This window comes from Paramormyrops kingsleyae, chromosome 9 (assembly GCF_048594095.1).
Source record: "Paramormyrops kingsleyae isolate MSU_618 chromosome 9, PKINGS_0.4, whole genome shotgun sequence".
Lineage (NCBI taxonomy): Eukaryota > Metazoa > Chordata > Actinopteri > Osteoglossiformes > Mormyridae > Paramormyrops > Paramormyrops kingsleyae.
This window is the reverse complement of record NC_132805.1, coordinates 9,577,216-9,596,279: the sequence shown is the minus strand read 5'-3', so window position 1 is coordinate 9,596,279 and position 19,064 is coordinate 9,577,216. Positions and strand designations below refer to the sequence as shown.

At 44.4% G+C, this 19,064-nt stretch overlaps 1 protein-coding gene and 1 long non-coding RNA gene across 3 annotated transcripts; one reads left to right on the top strand and one right to left on the bottom strand.

Annotated features, from left to right (window-relative positions):
• Positions 1-84: 84 nt before the first annotated feature.
• On the top strand, positions 85-996 carry LOC111848869 (uncharacterized). Its single transcript, XR_002839412.2, has 4 exons — positions 85-205; positions 286-344; positions 676-786; positions 874-996. It is a non-coding gene; the product is annotated as an uncharacterized lncRNA (long non-coding RNA).
• mtf1 (metal-regulatory transcription factor 1) lies at positions 991-18,356 on the bottom strand. 2 transcript variants are annotated; one of them, XM_023821210.2, is made up of 11 exons: positions 17,972-18,356; positions 14,515-15,001; positions 10,120-10,358; positions 7,832-7,963; positions 7,400-7,473; positions 6,831-6,958; positions 6,491-6,568; positions 6,295-6,397; positions 5,636-6,213; positions 5,383-5,446; positions 991-5,106 (listed from the first exon to the last, which is right to left on the bottom strand). In XM_023821210.2, exons 2-11 carry the CDS (start codon positions 14,947-14,949, stop codon positions 4,598-4,600), a joined length of 2,340 nt encoding a protein of 779 aa, XP_023676978.1. In that variant the 5' UTR covers positions 14,950-15,001; positions 17,972-18,356; the 3' UTR covers positions 991-4,597. The 2 variants fall into 2 exon arrangements, with proteins under 2 accessions (XP_023676978.1, XP_023676977.1); XM_023821209.2 differs by having other exon boundaries at positions 5,383-5,449; positions 17,972-18,355.
• Positions 18,357-19,064: the final 708 nt, after the last annotated feature.

Genomic DNA, 19,064 nt, shown 5'->3' with positions numbered 1-19,064 from the left:
AAAAATGTCAGAAATGAAGCCAGTAATGTAATCATCCATCCTCTTGATTAATTGCATTCATTTTGTAAATTAATTAAATAACGCGGACAACTAATTGAACAGATTAGTTAAAAATTTCACAACCGATTGCCAATTACACACGCCAAATAAAAGGTGTGTGACTGTGAGTCCGTGGGGAAAAAAAAAGAGATGGCGTCCAATTCAGGTAACATACTAAAGCACAAAGCCTTGGGGAATATGCATTGTTCGTTTATCTCAATAAATTTAAGTATAATAAATGGCTAGGTGAGACGGAGCTTGAGAAAAGTCAGCCGGCGGGCGACACCGACGCTCTGAAGAACGAGGTTTGTTCCGTATTTTATTTTACTTGTGGGAGACTGTTTAACTATTAAAAACCGTGAATTAGCCCCAGTAGACTAAGTGTCAAACATAAGGTATTATGCTTTTTGATTCGCTAATGAGGGACCTGACGTTTTTGGAACTTAGAATGTCAGTTGTAAGCTGAAGCAGCCAGTGAGGAAATAAATGCAAATTTACTTAGGCAATGGCTCCTCCCACTATAAGGTCAAGGGTCTGGTTCCCTACAAGCCAACAAGTTCAATGTTTGAAGACCCATCCCACTTTCTTGGGCACCCTGAAACATCCCACTCCTATAATCTGCTGCCTTTTTCTCAGCCTGCAGAACTGTTGAAAGATCTCAATGGGAGACTTTTCGAACTTCAGGAGAGGATAGACCTGTGCCACAAGCTGCTGGTGGACCTGAGGGCTCTGCGGGACGTTATGGCTGTGTGTTGGGGGGGGGGGTCTTTTGGAGTCCTTCCCACTATTTTTTTTTTTGCACTTGAACAAATGGATTTTGCTTTTGTTTTCCAGGCTAAAAATGATGGAAATGCAACATAAGCACATAGAAAGCAGACTCCAGAGAATATGCACCCCCCAGCAAGAAGAAACCCTTTGTATGTTTTCATAGCAATAAAATGTGGGGAAAACTGACAAGTCAAAGGATTTAATTAGTATTATATTGCTTTCAATTCCAAAAAGTTATATTTACTTAATACTTTATACAAAACAAGCATATAAGCAAACAAATTTTCACATTGTACATTCTTTTAAAATACAAATCCTTTACATGTTAAATTTAATCTCTTTGGGTTTTGGAGACACTCTTCCTTTGGAAGCATTAAAAATCCTATTCATTAACCCCAGGTGGCTCAAAAGAGCAGAACAAATCCAGTGTACCAATGTTACATTTTTTTTGTTTCCCCCCTAACCTGGGACTAGAGCATTTAATAAGGGGGGAGGGGGTCTCAAACCAGCCACATGATTTTATAGCATGGCTGGTAAAAGCCAGGCTTTTGAAGCAACAGTGTAACCATCAGATCTGTTCACACCTATTCTCCTGAAGGTCTGAGCCCCACCTGCAGGTAGGATGGCACCGTGATCACCTCCCCCCCCCCCCAGGTAAAGTGAGTTTGAAAGAAACGTTAACACAAAGGCTGAAAATTTTGCTGTAAATGCCCTTGAAATTGGTGCACACGATGCTGAAGTAATGCGAGAATGGCAGGCTATGGGAAATGCTGACTACACATTAAATCAATCCAGAGTTCCATGTTTATAAAAAAAAAAAAAAAGGTTGTGTCTCAAGTGACTAATCTAATTCTTACAACAGAATTTCATTTTCACGTCTAACATCTGCCCCCAAAGTAATGTTTGACAAAACAACTCAATGCATAAGGGAAACAAACTCTTTAAAGATTCAAATGCATGAAAGCTGAAATGCGCGCACAGTCTGTTTTACATATTGCAATTAATTTGAATGAATGCATCAGCCATTTAAAATACACAACATTTTTATGTATACTTGCCACTGCTTTCTCAGAAACTGACCATTCCAAACACTCCCAAGATACATGCTGTCACTGAGTAATGAGCGCAAGCAACTGCTTCCGTAACAGGATGGGAAAGATTTGCAGCCTCAGCTGTCCCATGCACACGGGACATTGGGACCGCCCCTTGGGAATGCTGCTGGCCAATGAGACATTGCATAGCTTCTTTCCACATTTGGAAGCAATTGACCAAGACAGAATGGCCGCAGAGAAAAAAAAAAAAAAAAAACAGAAATCCAGAAGTGTCATACTGTTCCACATGCGAGTCTTTGACCATTCAGCTTTCCGATTCCAAGCTGGACTACTTCATAAAAAGATGACAAAGAACGTCACCTGTTAATTTCCTGTCCTCTGAGTTCATTAGCTAACAAAATAAATTAACAGATGAAACTGATTTTACATGTGCATACTTCTAACACTTCCCATATTTCCAAAACAAAGTGCTTATGATACCACAGAACACTAAGCTACTCTAAGAAGGTCCTTAAAAACAAAGATGGAAATCAAAGGCTATTAGCCGACATCCCACAATGCTTGGTCAACATGCCATGGAACACAGGGTCAGTCCTCCTGCCCAAAATTACAGCCAACATGGGATTATGAGGTCAGCAGCACACTGCACTGAGGTGCAAATGACACCACCAGATGCTTTCAGCCAAATTTAAAAGTAATTTTCATACAATGTTACTTCCACTTCAGAAAAACTGTTTAGGGGGGAAAAAATCTGTAAAAAAAAGCCTAATTAAAGTTGCTCTTATGCGAAATCTTTTAACCAGAAATTTGGAAAACAAAATTAATGAAGCCACACAAAAATGGTAAAGAGCGTTGGAGTAGGAGGGCTGGCTGTACAAACACACACTTCTTGTTTTGTTTCCCGGTCCTGCTCTCAAAGGCAACTGCAGAAACATCACAGATCAGATGACGTGTGACTCCTTGGCACAAAAAAGAAATAAAAACTGCAGATGGCATGCACTTTGCCACCCCATGTTCCTGTGCTGTGACCATACTGGGTAGGAGGGACGGGCAGGTAAGCGGACTGCAGAAAAGCACTGTATTGATAAGCAGTTCAATCCTTCACGCTTCTTTCCATCCTATGGGGATCACTATGGCGACCACACAGGAACAGAGACCTACACTACTCTACAAGACTCCTTCTCTGACTGACATGAAACCACCTCCTCCCCCCCCCCCCCAAAAGCAAGACAAACCCGGTACCTTCCGTCTCCAAACCCAAAGTCTAAACATCTGACATTATACAAAAATACAAATTCAGTAATCTAAAGGAAGGATATTATCAAATGTATTTACAGTATGATTAATTGCTCATTTCCCGAGGTTACAGCAGTGTTACATAAACGAGGGCACTCAGTGCTGACGGGCTCGGTGGGAGGGGCCCTACCTAAATGGCTATTAGGTACTGTGGGACAAACAGGGACAAAAAACAGACACACTCATGGACACTAGGGTGGGTTACTACAAAAACAGGCTGTCTAATTGCACTCCATCGAAACAAAAGCAGGAAAACTCAACTATTCTAGTTGTATCAGTCGCACTCAACTCTATCCCTGAGGGGTTGTTAAAACACACAGAATGTGTGAAGCTGATTGCCTGTGTCACAAACTGGCAGCGAAGGGACTGGACCCAGCAGCAGGACGGCGACAGGCGACGCCTGTGAGTCACGGTCTGGGAGGGGGAGGGGGGGGTGGGCAGCAGGGTTAAATCCAAGGCCGAAAACTATATCTGTGGACCCTGAAAAGCTTCACTTATAAAACAGCAACAACAAAAACCATCAGTAACATCAAGGAAGGTGTCTGTGCAGTAACTTTGAGGGGGTTTACAAAAGGACGATGTCAGGACTTGGTCCACAAATATCAGTCAAGACAAACCCCAAAGGAATCTGACAAGTAATTCTAATGGCAGAAATTAAACACTTGAATAAATTATCTAAAAAAATTAAATATTAATTTAGTAATAGGCAATTGTTTGCAACATATAACTTTGAATCGGAGTTAAAAGGCAAGCAAGTTTGTTACATGTTTTACAATCGATACGAACAGGAATATAAAAAGGTGGGGAAACAAAAGTTACTAGATTAACCTGGACTGTGATCACATCTTCTGGATGATACTAGTATTTCTAGTAAAAATTCTACACGATATTTTCAATCCCACAAGACATTTGGTGGGACCGCCTCTAGTCCCGCCCCACAGGGCCACGTAGCGAATCACGTGTGAGACGCTGCTCAGAAACCTGACCGACTCTCCCAGCATGCAGTACATTCTGTTTATTCGGCAGACATCCGCTCGGCTCTGCATCCGGCAAAGCAAGGCAGACTGCTGGGACAAAGGCTTCCTCCGCTCAGTGCGCTGGCTTCCCTTTCAGAGGTGACAGTAATTTAACATCTAGTTCAGCGTTGACTTAATCCTTAGTGTAACTACAAGCGTACTTTTGGGAGTTAAGCTACAGTGAAGTACAATGCATATGTTTTTTGTTAGGAAAATGCCACCTCAGCTTTGCCAGTGTTTAGTGTTAGTTTTCAGGACACACGTCAGAGATGCAGATCACACCAGAAGAGAGTACAGAACTACTCATGTGCACAGGTGAGCAGCACCGCCCACGGCTGTCGGCGACGGTACGGCTCCAGGCTGAGAGCGCCATATGATACCCAGAATGCACTGCACCCCGTGACGGCTTTCTCCCCACCGGACAGTTCATTTGGCGAAGCCGCCCGCCTGTGTCCCGCCCCCGGAGAAGTCGTCGGCCACGAGGAGCAGAGCCTCGATGGCGCTCATGCTCGCGGGTGTCTCGGGGCTCTGCAGGGACAGGAAGTCGGAAACGTCCATGTTAATTAGGGCGTCGCCAGCGGTGTCCGGTGCTGTGGAGCTGCCCGACTCTGGAGGAAAAGTCTGCGTGGGAGTGGCTGCGGGCACCCCCTGCTGCGTCCCGCCCTGCACTGGGGCCTCAGTCCTCTGGCAGGGAGATGAGACTGATTGGCCCGAGCAGCACGCCAGGGATGAAGGCGGGGCTGTCGAAGGAGCAGGTACAGTGGGAGGGGGAGGCGGGGCTGGCGGAGGGGGTGGGGGCTTGGGCGGGGCCAGATCTGTGGTCTTGGTGCTACCCTTGTCTTTGGAGTCCCTGCACGCACACTGGCACTGACAGGACTCCTCCTGCTTGATGATAATGACAGGAAGGCTCAGGCCAATTTGCTGCACGGAGCTGCCTGTGAAGTGAGAGACAGGGCACATCTGAGAGCTGCGCACAGGGCTACGCCCACCAGGAAGGACACACCCACTCAGCAGCACCACGCCCACCAGGAAGGACACACCCACTCAGCAGCACCACGCCCACCAGGAAGGACACACCCACTCAGCAGCACCACGCCCATCAGGAAGGACACACCCACTCAGCAGCACCACACCCACCAGAAAGGACACACCCACTCAGCAGCACCACGCCCACCAGAAAGGACACACCCACTCAGCAGCACCACACCCACCTGAATTCCCTCCTACTGGTATGGCTGTGGTGAAGAACACCTTTTCTACTTTTGTACCTTGATGCTGCTAAAACAGAAGATTGTGAAGATTAAACAGACTAAAACGCACAAGTAAACAAATAACATTACATAAATAACTAGCTCTGCTAGAGGCAAAGCTGGTGCCCTGAATCAATTTCTTTACATAAATATTTACATTTCATTAGATTTTGATATTTGATTTGGAGAATTTATTGGGGGCGACCGTGTGTACCGGCGGCTCGGAGCTCTGCTGGGCATTGGTGGCGCTACTGAGAATCCACTGCAGGTTCTGGTCCGACATGACGATGCTGGGCTGCAGGAGGTTCTGGGTGGGGGCAATGGTGATGCTCGGGCTGGGCGTCAGCATGGGGTTGGCGGTCAAAGGCACGGTGTGCACCGCGGCTGGGACTGCCTCCGCCGCTGTCACCACTGGGGCGGCGCCAGGGAGCAGGGCTGTCGGTGCAGCGCTGGGCTGGGTTTGGGCAGGTCCTTCCTGCTCCAGGAACTTAGCTGGGAGGGTCAGGTAGTGCTGGGAACCCTGCTGGCTGGGCCCCTCTGGCCCCTGGGTCATCCCCGACAAGGGTGCAAAGGTCACTGGGGAGGGGCCCAGCGTGGTGGGGGCAGAGCTTGTGGCTTGGGAGGGGGCCAGGGAAGCAGTCTGCGGGGGGGCCTCCAAGACAGGGGTGTTCAAAGAGGAGGAGGAAGAGGATGAAGAAAAAGGCAGAGCCCCAGAAGCCATGGAGCCACCATCACCCACAGTGGCTGTGGGCAGGGCCGGCTCTTCTGAGCTGAAGGCCTCTGTGAGGTTATCTGCAGCGTGCAGACAGAAAGCAGGTTATGCGCCAAGCTGGGCTTCAGCCTGGGGGCGGCAGTCAGCATGGCTCTCCCTACCTGGGGGCTGGGCCTCGTCCTGACTGACACTGTTTTCTGGACTCTGGAACATCAGCTCGAATATCCTCACGGGCGTGACGCTATTCAGATCCAGACCTTGAGACTGCAAGATGCACCGGAATTAAATCAGACGAGCTCCATCGCGATGGTGCCATGGTATGTCACGGAGAGAGCCAACAGCCCAAGGCTTACTTACGTTCTGCATGTTTTCTTTGAGCTCAGAGTCTGTGGAGAGCAGGCTCAAATCACTGAGGCAAAGAGAATGATTCGCATCCTGAAGAAAAGAATCCAGAAAAAGAATGAAAAATAGGGAGAATAAAGTTTTACTTAGCAAATGTAAAATACAGATGTTAACCTTTCTGGAGGGAGCTGAGCCAATTAAGACTCAGGAAGGGAAATTCCAAAAGACCCCTCGGTGTGTTAAGATGCCTCGATGTCCTTACACACAGAGTACAAAAGCTGCTTGACCCTTGCAAAGGCTACACTAAGCATGCCTGTCATTTGCCCAGCAGGGGGCAGCCTGAGGAGGGCCTTGCCTCATTGAGCGAGTTGCTCAGCACGAAGTTGGGCCCCTTATCGTGGCCCCGGATGTGGCTCTTCAGGCTGTACTGGGAGCTGAAGGTCTTTTCGCAGCCGTCGCTGGGACAGAGGAATGGCTTCTCCCCTGGGGCACATACAGGCAATCACATGATCAGTCACATGATCAGTCACATGAGCCTCTCAGAAAGTGGTGTGTCTATCCTGTCTTTTTATAACGCCTCACGCAGGTCGGCAACGTCCAAAGCCTGTAAGGAGGTCATCCGTGGACTCAGAGCCCGCTGCTCTCCCAGTGCTGTTAAACAGCCTTGCTAGGGCGCCCCTCCCCGCTGACTCAGCGACATCGGAGAGGAGCCTCGACCGTTCGCTTCTTCCTTCCACGGCAGCGGCAAACAGACTTACAAACGGGACAACATGGCTTTGGTGTCTCTGGGCAAAGTTACACTCAGGTACAAGCAAAACCGTACACCCGTACTGGCAGAGCTAAGAACGCTTAACCCGAATCTGTCAATGTTAAGTGGAAAGAGGTATTTTAAGCATCACAGTGACATGGCAGTCCGACAGTTACCTGTGTGGGTCCGGACGTGGGTCTTCAGGTGGTGACTCGCGGCAAACGCTTTCCCGCAGCCGTCGTGGTCACACCTGAAGGAGACGCAGAGGGTCATGAGTCAGGACCTGCTGTCCACATGGGCAGGGGAGGGAAAACCAGGCGGCACACCAATAGCACGGGCCCGAGCAGTAACGGACATTGCAGCATGAGAGATCAGGAGGGTATTTATCTTTAGAGTAACTAAAGACACATGCACATGAACCAAAAAAAGCATAATAATGACTTCTGTGATTTTAAGTGGCCATGCTGGAAGAGTAGGGGAGCGGAGTACTAGGCTTGCATCCTGAGCATAGGCCATGATGTTCATTTGTATTTTCCCCCAGTACACTAAAGGAGACAATCCCCACGCAGCATGAGCCACGAGCTGTTCTCGCTACAGCTGGCACTGACCGGAACGGCTTCTCCCCGGTGTGCGTGCGGATGTGCTTCCTCAGGTCGCTGAGTGTGGTAAAGTACTTGGTGCATCCTTCCGATTCACAGTTGAACGTCTTCCCCGTGTGCAGCCTCTGGTGTGCTTTCAGTCTGCAGATGCGCACGCGCGTGCGCACACACACACACACACACACACACACACACACACACACACACACACACACACACACACACACACAGTGAGGTTAGAAACCCACTGTTGGGTAGCCGAACAGCAGTATGGTGAAGAGAGGTCAGAAAGGTGACAGACCCCAGACTGAATTGAAATCAATGAACAGTAGGCATGTAACAATGAATCGCGAATTGGTTAAAAATCAATGTAAATGTGTGACAATTTAAACTGGCTGATGTGGAAAATGAATCGCTACTTTAGGAGTACTTCATGGTACTTTACTTAACAGGAAAACTGGTGTAATACTACATTTGATTTCACAACGTCAATTCGACGTCAGATGTCACTGCGTATTCACGTCAACGTCGTACGTTTTGACCGAACGCGAGATGGCCAGCGAATTTGATATTGAGGACACACCCCCCGATCTTAAATTGCCACTGTGGCAGCATTTTAGCTTTCCGGTAATCAGAAACGAAAACGGCGAGAAAAGCACAGACACGACAAAAACTGCATGCAAACATTGTAAAAGACTGATAACATACACAAATACTGTAGCATGTCCACCGTCACCACAGTGAGCTCAATTCACCACCGCCAGAACGAAGATTATTAAAAGGGCAAACCACGCTAAAAAGCTGCACATGCAAGCCTTAGTTTATTTGGTAACGCTTTATATTAAGTGCACCTTCATAATGCATTCATTATGCATTTATTGAACATTCAGTGCACCTTCATAATGCATTCATAGAACATTCATAAGCAGCATGCAAGTACACTTTAACATCCTAACATCCCTTAACAGCTTTAATATACACTAATAACAAACATTACATGATTATACAATTATAAAGTTTGCTATTATATAATCTTTGTTATTAATGTATATTACAGCTGTTAAGGGATGTTAGGATGTAAAGGTATACATGCATGATGTTTATGAATGATTTCTGAATACTTAATGAATACATTATGAAGGTGTACTGAACGTTTTATGAATGCAATATAAAAGCATTATGAAGGTGCAGTTAATGTAAAGCATTACCGTTTATTTGAAGTTTTTTTTTATTTTTTTATTTTGATTTGGAATTTTTTTTTTTTAAACAGTATTTTATTTAATTTCAGTTGCACTGTTAAGAAGAGGACACATTTTTTTGAAAGAAAGGAATATTTTTGAATAAATTTGTCTGCAGCTCATTTTGTTAAAAAATCGTGAGAAAATCGTATCGTGAACTCAAGAATCGTATTGAATCGTGAGTTGAGTGTATCGTCACATCCCTAGTGAACAGACAACCTTAGTTATTCTTTCAGCCATTAAAATACATTAACAAATGTCAGACTGTTAAGCATATTACTTATATTAAAATACACAGTAAAAGGCATAAATACCTTTTGCCCGGTCAAAAAAAAAATGTTGCCATTTGAATTTTTCATTGGACCGCCTTTAGCTTTGATTGTGGTGCTCATTTGTCATGGCATTGTTTCCACACGCTTATGCAACATCTCACCCTTTACTTTTATCCAGATTTGCATTCATTTCTCACTGAGATCCTGTACTGACAAGTGAGTTGAACCACTCCATAAAGCCTCCTTCAGCACATCCCAAAGACCTTCAATGAGGTTAAAGTCACAATTCTGTGGTGAAAATGATGCCTCATGCTCCCTGAACCACTCTTTGACAATTCGAACCCAATGAATCTTGGCATTCTTGTCCTGGAATATGCCCATGCCAATAGGGAAGAAAAAGATCCATTGATGATGGATGGAGGTGTAACCTGGCCATTCAGTAGATTCAGGTACTCAGCTGGTTTTACTTTATTACTGCATAATGTTGCTGGGCTGTAATAATGATCCAGTCATTGGCTCTTAAGTATTTGCTGATATAAATTCAAATGGCGACTTTTTTTTTGGCCGGGCAGTGTGTCATTTAATGTGTGTTTTTCCTCGGTTAACCTTTCAAATTACGTATTTCTAATAAATTATCAATAAAATTACATAATTGATTTCCAAAGCATCTACATTGAATCACAGCATAGATTTTTGCCTACCATGCAGGTGACACACAACCTTAGGTACTATAAATCACACAAAGAGGTGACAAAGAGGAGCCCATTCCACTCCAGCGGTACCCCACCTGTACAGCGTGTTGAAGGCCTTCTCGCAGCCCTGCACGTCACACTCGAAGGGCTTCTCCTTGGTGTGCACGCGCACGTGGATCTTCAGGCTGTAGGAGGTGAGGAAGGCCTTCCCGCAGCCCTGCTGGTTGCACACGAAGGTGTACTCGCCGCGGTGCGTTTTCTGGTGCGTGCGTAGGTTGCCCGCCGTGCTATAGGTCCGAGTGCAGCCCTCGAACATGCACTGGTACCGCTTCACCTGTGGGAGGGGGTTTATGAACATTTAGCTTGGGCTTTATTGACTGTCCTTCATGAGCAGGATAGTTGGGCCCGGAATGTTCTATGGCTTGAGGTCCACATCTTGCACAATAAGATCCATTATGAAAAACGAGAGGCGGCTTATATAAAGTTGGCATTTAAAGCCAAGCATTTATATAGGCTGAAATGTTGCACAGGTTAAAAGCTCAAAGATGATGTATTAACTGACGTTCGAGGCATTTGATGTTGACAACCTCATGTTTCGGTTTACAGGGGAAAAAAAAAAAAAACCCAGGGCTAAAAATGGGTTCGCTTACAGAGGAAGCAACAGTGGGAGAATGTGGGCCTCAACACACATGACCAGTGTGGAAACACTTGCGGGTGACTCTGCACTAAAGAAGAAGCGAAGGGTGTTGTCTGAAGCTCGCTGCAGTAATCGATTCAAAGAGTGTGTTTGAAAGGAGCCCCACCCCAATAAGTTTCTCAACCACTGTATACTATTTTGATTTAAACATTTCATGATGTCAATTCATATTAAGGTCATTGAAAGTTCCATATTAACTATACAGCCAAAAAGAAGAATATTGTTAAACATGAGCGGTGGTACATGGAGTACTCCTGGGGAGGAAGTAAAGTTAGTCAGTATGGTGACCGTAATCCCCCCGCCTGTGTGACACGGCCCTGTCAATCATGGAGGGCAGCTGAGCAGATGCTGCGGCTGGGCCTGACGCAGAGAGCAGAGTGATTAGGTGAGAGGGGAGGACTGTGGGAAAGAGGAAGTAGGTTATGTGCCCGTTGTTGTTTCAGATCAACCACAAAGTCAACGGGATTGGAAGCTTGTCCCCCACACTCACTCCACACAGGGGACAAACACAACAAGGCGCTATGATTTAACATGAGCCTGTGTCAGTTTCTGAAAATGCACCAGGAAATCCTACTGAGCCAACCTTACAGTGATGTCAAACAATGCACTCTTAAGTGGCAGGGAGCACCTAGCAGAAAACACCTGCAAATTACAAGGAAACGAAAAAGTACATAAAGGATAAAGACAAACAGAAGCTGTGGGAGGTGAAGAGTGGACAACTGACAAAGCCAAGCAATTGTGTACTTCATAAAATGGTTCCTACACTGATTCAATAAAAGCAAACTAAACTGACAGCACCGGCCAGCTGACCTTATGCTACCTGTCTTGACAGATCATAGTAAATTAACAGTGAATAACAAAGTAACAACAAATATGCAAAATGCCAGACCATGTCTGCTAGACAGCTGCTTTAAAGTAAAAAAAAAAAGCTTCAATGGGCAGCCCTGAAATTTGGACTGCACACTGATCTCACTTAGGCGTCCGCTGATTAACCTGCAACCAAGGTGATGATACACAGGTCACTGGGTCATGCTGACACCACCCTGGTTTATACTGGCAGAGTGGGAGCCCATGTTCCATATACGTTGTTTGTCAAACCTTTCTAATGCCTGGAAGAGCACATAACCCACCAAAGTAGTCAGCAAAAGGCAGAGTCTCTCTGCAACCATCAATTCAGTACTAGTTCAAGGGGAAAGTCATTTACTTAAAGGACATATTAAATAAATCTTCAGTTGATATATTCCTAATATATTACAATATGCATTTTAAAAGAATAGATATTCTTACATAAGAGAACATCACATGAGTCACTGTTATATCAGTCTTTAAGATTGACAATCTCTGCTGCTCTGCATATGATGAAATACTACTGGACCTGTGTGTCCTTTGTGTTGGTTCCACTTAGCATTTATTTTCCAGCAATCCTGGCCCATTTTCTAGCATTTTAAAATTGTATTCATAAAAAAAAAAAACAGATTAATCAAATATGGATTCCTGCTGTGTCTGTATCTAGCAGCATTACAACATTATGCATTATGTTTTACAGGTAGGCAGTACAGAAAGCAAAGAGCTCCAGCCATGATATCCAATTAACAAAACAGTAGTACTGTTGATGCAATTGTAAGACACTATTGCGGAGTGCCTTGTACTGATATAACTGCTGATAAGGCTAGGAGGATTCATTTAATAATCAAATTATGCAAAGAGTCCATTGAGTTCCCTCTTTAAATCAGCCATGGTCAATTGCTTACATCACTCCTCTGTTTCTACCAAGAGCTGTTAAGCAGATAAGTCTCTGAGAACAGAATATCACTTGACATTTGGGGACGAGTCAGATTCGAATGCAGACATGTAAATCAGAAGCTTAACTACAGACTGAGAAGCACATTTGCTATATTTGTTTTTTTTTTTCCCCCATACTAAGATCTGTGCACTGAATTGGCAGCATTTCACAATTTCAAATGTGTCAATGTTTTGTGTAATTGTGCAGCATAAACGTCTCCCTCTATCTGGAGATGAGCTCCCCTGTTTGGCTGCCTCCTTCACAAAGCCAGCATGGGGTAGATACCAGCACTCATTCCCACCTCAGGCAAAGTGATACAGGTCAAAGGTCTTAAAAGGTCACGAAAAAGAGCCTTTCCCAGATGTGAACACGTGGAGTGGGTGCATTTCGAGACGTCAGATGCTTTGTGAGTGTGGATTGAGATGTATCACATGAGCTCACGTGGTAGCTATGGCCTTGGGGCAACCATATCCATTTCAAAAAATGTGTTACATTCATACTGAAAACAGCATTTCCTCTTATTTCTAGGTTACTGATAGGTGAGGTGATAGGCTGTTGCCATAGCCTAGTTTTTTTTGGGGGGGGTGGGGGGGGGGCTGTTACAAGGAACTCTAACATTACACAGCAGAGGACAAAGACACAAACATCACTGTCTGAACAGAGACACGATACAGCAAAGCGGCCTATTAACTATTCCTATTGCAGATCTGACAGCTCCTTTTACGCCATTATCCGCAACGCCTCCTGCTACGTGCCAGGAAAAGAGGCAGAGCCAGCCTGTCAGCCCATGACGGGCACAGTCATCCAGCACTGCGCAGTCTACTTGGTCTCTGCTCAAAGAGACTCCTCAGAGCCACGAGGCAGAGCAAACAACGCATCTCAGTTGCCCAGATAATCAAGACAGCATGGATTCAGAATAATTACTCTGCACTCGCCGTGCTAGTCTAATTACGGTTGCCAAACCAGTCTGTATTTAGCTTGAACACCTACAACTACACCATGTTTGAAATGCTCCATAAAGCTAATTGGAGAAACTTGCTTCAAACAACTCCCTCTTGCTCACAAATGCTTTACATTCCAGCATCATGTTGGCAGTTAAACAAATCATTTCTTATTTCCTGCCTAAGATTTGTTGAACTTCTCACTGCCCCATAGCTTAAGCTCCTTACCAACTGAGATAACAGTCCCACAACTTTCGTGCAAAGCTAAACTATTTCATTTGTTTGAAAGTAACAAAGCAACACACTTTGGAAAACCATCTGACCCAGCTTTACTTATTGGCAGGCATGTGAAATGCCTTCCTGGCAGTGATGCGATGTATCCGACGTGACGCAAGACCACAGTCCTGGTTCTTACAAAACAATGCAATAGCGTGTAAGCAGGGGAAGGGTTGGCATCCTAAAAACTGTGGTAACACAGGAAGAAGCTCTCTGTCCAGGGGTCTGACTCTGCAAAGCAGGTCAAAGGCTACAGACCAGAATACAGGGCACTCGCTGCACTCCCATGTTGGGGTTTGACTGAAAAGCCCACCCTGGAAATAGGTAGTCTTCATATAAACATTAATGAAGAGAGCGGCAGGGAAAGTTATCCAGAGTGAGTCAAAAATGAACCAAGGCCTGATGTGCCATCTGGACCAGAATGCCAGGTCATTAATCAGCACTACAGCTGAGATATTTACAAAAACAATTCTATGTTTTTAAGTATTTTATTCTGCAAACACTAATCTGGCCATGTTTACACAGCAGCTACATCTTTCAGTGCAAGCTAGAGGGAATCCTGCACCTTTGTTTCATGCCAATCACTGCGACTAAAACAAACTCCTTCCCTCTGGACAAAAAGAGCACCACAGAAATCCATCAGACAGATGGGGGGCATCACAGCATAGGCTTAAACCACAAACGTCCAGAACTCCTCAGTCTGCTTTTGGAACATATGCCTACATTAGCTCCTGCTAACAGAAATGCCTCACACCTATATTTCTTAGGTAATGAACCAAGAAGTGGGGATTACCTCTCTTTGCTTGGTTTCTGGACATTCCGAGTGCAGGGTAAGAGTGGCCCCTTCGATGTTCCGTGGCATAGGAGTAGACCCGGGGTTGATGATGAACTGGATCTGGTCTGGCGAGATGGTGTGGTGGACATAGCCCTGTGACATTCCATCAGGGTCCACCATGAAGGCCAGGCTGGCCTCCTCGTCACCGTCGGCCAGCAGAGCCATGTTGTCACACTGGCCATCATCCTCGCCTTCCTCGTCCAGGTTGATGGGGTCCTGCTCAATAAGCACGGTGGTGCGGTCGTAAATGCGCCGCGAAGGGGAAGAGGACGATGGCGGCATCAGGCCATCTTTGTCGAAGTCCACCATTTTGTCATCGTCCTCCTCCTGGGTCAGATTCCCCGTCTCCCCTTTGAAGTACATGGCCTCCTTGTCAGGGCCATTTTCGCCCATGGTGGTGCACAGCGTGATCACGCCCTCTCTGTTGGCGGTGCACTGAAGTGCCCTGCAGAGATGGGAGTGGGAGTCAGTTTTAGAATGGACAGCCACACCGCTCTCTGAATGAGGCACTAGTCTCTTAGGCGGGTCCCTTTCAAACACACATTTTTGAACACTGAGCTTCTTTCAGAATTATACAAAGTGAAGACTTCTCAAAGACAATATTTTCAACCAACTGAATATAAACACACTTCTGCAAGATTTTAAACTACTGATACTTGGTGAATGAAATATTACAGCCATGTTTAACAACTGCACAAAGAATGAAGGACTGATTTAGCTGATCTGTAAAATGCCTTCTGGTTTCTACTCTTTCTGATGCTTTCTGTCAGTAGGAAACTACTGAAACAGCAGAAAGGAGTGAAACCACAGCGGACAACCGAACAAGGGAGTTTCAGAGATTCCAACAGTAATTGAGCTTTAAACAAGGAAAATAAAATAGAAGCAAGACTATTATTGTGCATATATTTTTTCATCTCTTGGATGAGCATTGATCATTAACCTCAAGAATTCTGTTTCCAATACATTGTTTCCACCTGAATGTTAAAAGAGATGCCAGATATTACCCTTGGTTTTACTACTTACACTGACTAATGGAAAGGCAAGCAGCCAGACTTTCAGCAAAGCACATGCAAGGTAAGTGGAAGAATGACAACATACTATTTTCAGCTAGTGTCAAGCATCATGAACACGTTACGAAAACAAAATAGCTGTGGCATGGCACCGCCTTCCATGATGGGGATATCAGAAGGCTGACGTCCGCATTGTTACTTGTGTTATATTCATTAACTGAATGAGTGAGCGCAAAATTCCATACACCAATCATTAACTCAAAAAAAAAAAAACAATTTCATCATCTACACACACACACTTGTCTGCAGAATGGAAAGTAAAATGCATAACATGCCTGTGGTACTTATTTTAAATTCATATGAACACAGAAATGGCATTTAGAAAGTTAACTTATAAAAAAAAAATCAAGAAGCAAGCTCCGTGTGATATAAGTCTGTTAGAATATGCTGAAAACATTTTTACACTAGTTAATGCATTGTGCCAATTCTGTTATTGCAAGAGTCAATATATTAAAAATAAACTAAGACGTTGTGTAACCCTGGGCAATTCAAACTGCTTCTCAAGAATTTGCTACTCTGTTTGAAAATAATATTTCTTTGTTTAGGGGTATTTAGGCATGGAAGCCGCCTTTAACATAACAAATGGCTAGACCATTAGGACAAAAGTCAGAAAGAAACAGCATACTGATCCATTTTCATAAGGATTAAGATGCACAAATATTTTTAATATTATGGAGTAGAAACGAGAACGTAAGTAACATTTTTGTCACAAAAGCATTCAACAAATAGTTTGAGTACTACCAATAAAGAAAAACTTTAACAATTTAATCAATATCTTTTGGGTGGTGAAATAATTCAGTGCCTGAGTGTGAGGGATATCAACATTTTTATGGCATATCAAAAGTATTTTTCATACTGGCAGCCAAGTAGCAGCTAATTAACTAAGAGTTCAGCATGTTCCCAAAGGACTGGGTGTGAGAAGCATCGACTGATCATAACCATGGTCAGAAAATCTGTATTTATCACTCTGCATTACAGTGAGCACATCTGCCACGAAACATACATATAAAACATCTGTGACATGGTGAAATGTCCTATAGCCACTGAAAACGGCAGTCCATGGATTTTCAGGAAGCTCATTCCGTGCTGTCCGATCTACAAAACCCAATCGATACAAAATATAAAAGCTCAAGTGTGATATATTCCCAAAAACGACATTGGAAGTTAGTGAGCGACAAAACGTCAAAATAAAAGTTCGCTTTAAACGACTGAATGAACAGACGGTGCATTACTACATGCGGGAGCTAGCCTATCTTTAGGCATTAATGTAACGGACAGGCCCGTTACTATCTATACAACAAATAACAAACGTATAATATTCTAGTTATAGTATATTGCCAATAAAGCAAAATCTATTAACATGTCTGCTTTTACAAACGTTCGCCTATAAAATTATCAATTGATTTACATGCAGGTTAAAATATGATTTTTAAATACTTTTATTGTTAATCGAGATACAACCTGTCACTTTGCTTTATGCTGTCCACTGTACTCTTATCATCTCTGTAAGATGTACATGTACAGATTTTACGCTGAAAAAATGACTAAAGGAGGGATGACACTTAAAAACAACAAATTCAGAAGCTCTTGATGGGGTCTGGTCTTGGGGGTTGACAGGACTAAGCTAAACCCGAAGGTATTTGGCTATGACAGGGTCTAGCTGTGACATGCCGCTTTCCACCTCCTCGGCGGCTATGACCCAGCTAGCACTCGCCGAAATATCCTGTGAGGATAATCACCATCATGGACAACACCAAGATGAAACTAATGATTTAAATAAAGAGGAAAACTTGCGGGAAAATTATTAGTAATGCGCTGCTGACTAACCTAGCCGCTAGTTAGCAAGTTAGCGGCTTGGCTTGTTTTTTGACAGAAAACAGTTCATTTAACTAGCAACTATCCGGTACCTGCCGAGCTGGGCTACTAGATGTTTACACCGTTTAGGATAACCTAGTACTACTAGCAGACATCCACCATGACTAGTCCTTTTGGCTCAATACAAACCTTATACAACTAGCCTAGCCACCAACTGTCACTGCCAACATAACGCGACCAGCTAACTAGTCACCCAGTAGGAGCTACACGTTTATTAACCATAATCTAAAACTCGCCGAAGTACAAATTTTAATGGGCATCCAAATGATTCAGTTGGTTAGTTTTTAACTAGTAGCAGCGGACTCTTTTAGACGCATCTAGCTTAACGGCCAGCTCGCGACAGCAAAGAGCACCAACTCTTGTCAAAAAACAGTAAATTATAACAAACCAAAAACGCAGGTAATATCTACCGAAAACTCGACACGCTCACGGCAGTACTTAGGTAATGTTATACATGGAAAGAGGATTACCGGTGGAGAAACGACGCCGACTCGCTGCGAATTTCGGGTTGCTAGCACTTTCTCCTCTTCCCCTCCCCAGCGCTACCATGATTAAAACGTCGTCACGCCTCGGCTTCCTCTTCCCAGAGCATCATGGGAACGCGCGATCCGCTGCTCCGTCTGCCGCTGTCAAACCACCGTGCGGTCCGCTCCCCGCTTTGTTTGTCACAAATTTTTGTGCGATCCGATCTCCAGTATATCTGTATGTCTTTCTATCAGTCTGTCAAAGGAATGTCCAAGAAATCTCCGTGCGGTGGGGGTCCGCGCGTTGTCATATCTCAGTGCGGTCCGGTTCTCGGTCTGTCTTTCACTACAGTGCGCGTCTGGTTTCCTGTCAGTCTATTTTTCACAGCCCAGTACAGTCCGATCTGCCTCTTGTCTGTTAAAAACCAGCCAATTACAGTCAGCAACCCGGATTGTCTTGCTTCCAGTCACGCGTGGCTCGGCGTCATTCGGTTATACTTACTTTCGGTGCATGTAAGGGAGCCATTCGTACTATTATAGAGGATTCCGTGTGTTTTATATCAGGCTAATAAATGACGTGATTGTATTTTTTTTCCCTCTAAAGGGCGACGTTTTAACATAACTACTGCTTTTTGAAGATTACTTTAACCTTTCGAATCACATAATTCACTTTAAATCGCTATTATTTGTTGCTAGTCACTATAGGTTGTTCTGCCCCATAGTTTTCCCGTGAAAATACCTATAATGCATTTATAGCGATTAATCTGGCAATCTTTTGTCTCGATTCGATACTTTTTTAATGTTAAAAATGATAGTTTCAATTTGGTCTTAGTAGTTAACTTACTTCTGGATCACATCCGTGTTTAATTTAATCAAAGTATTAACAAATACTACATTTACTATAAAACATGAAAAAAAGACCATTGCATCTAAATCTGCAAATAGTCACTAAGTGCTGTTGCTACGATCAAATCACCGCATCATTCTTCCCTGCAATACCACTTGGGTTAGCTGGAGGTTGTTCGTTAGTTTTCCAGTGGCATTTCTGTTGAGCAACAACGCAGAGTCCGAGAATTATGGCCAACCACAAGGCAATAGA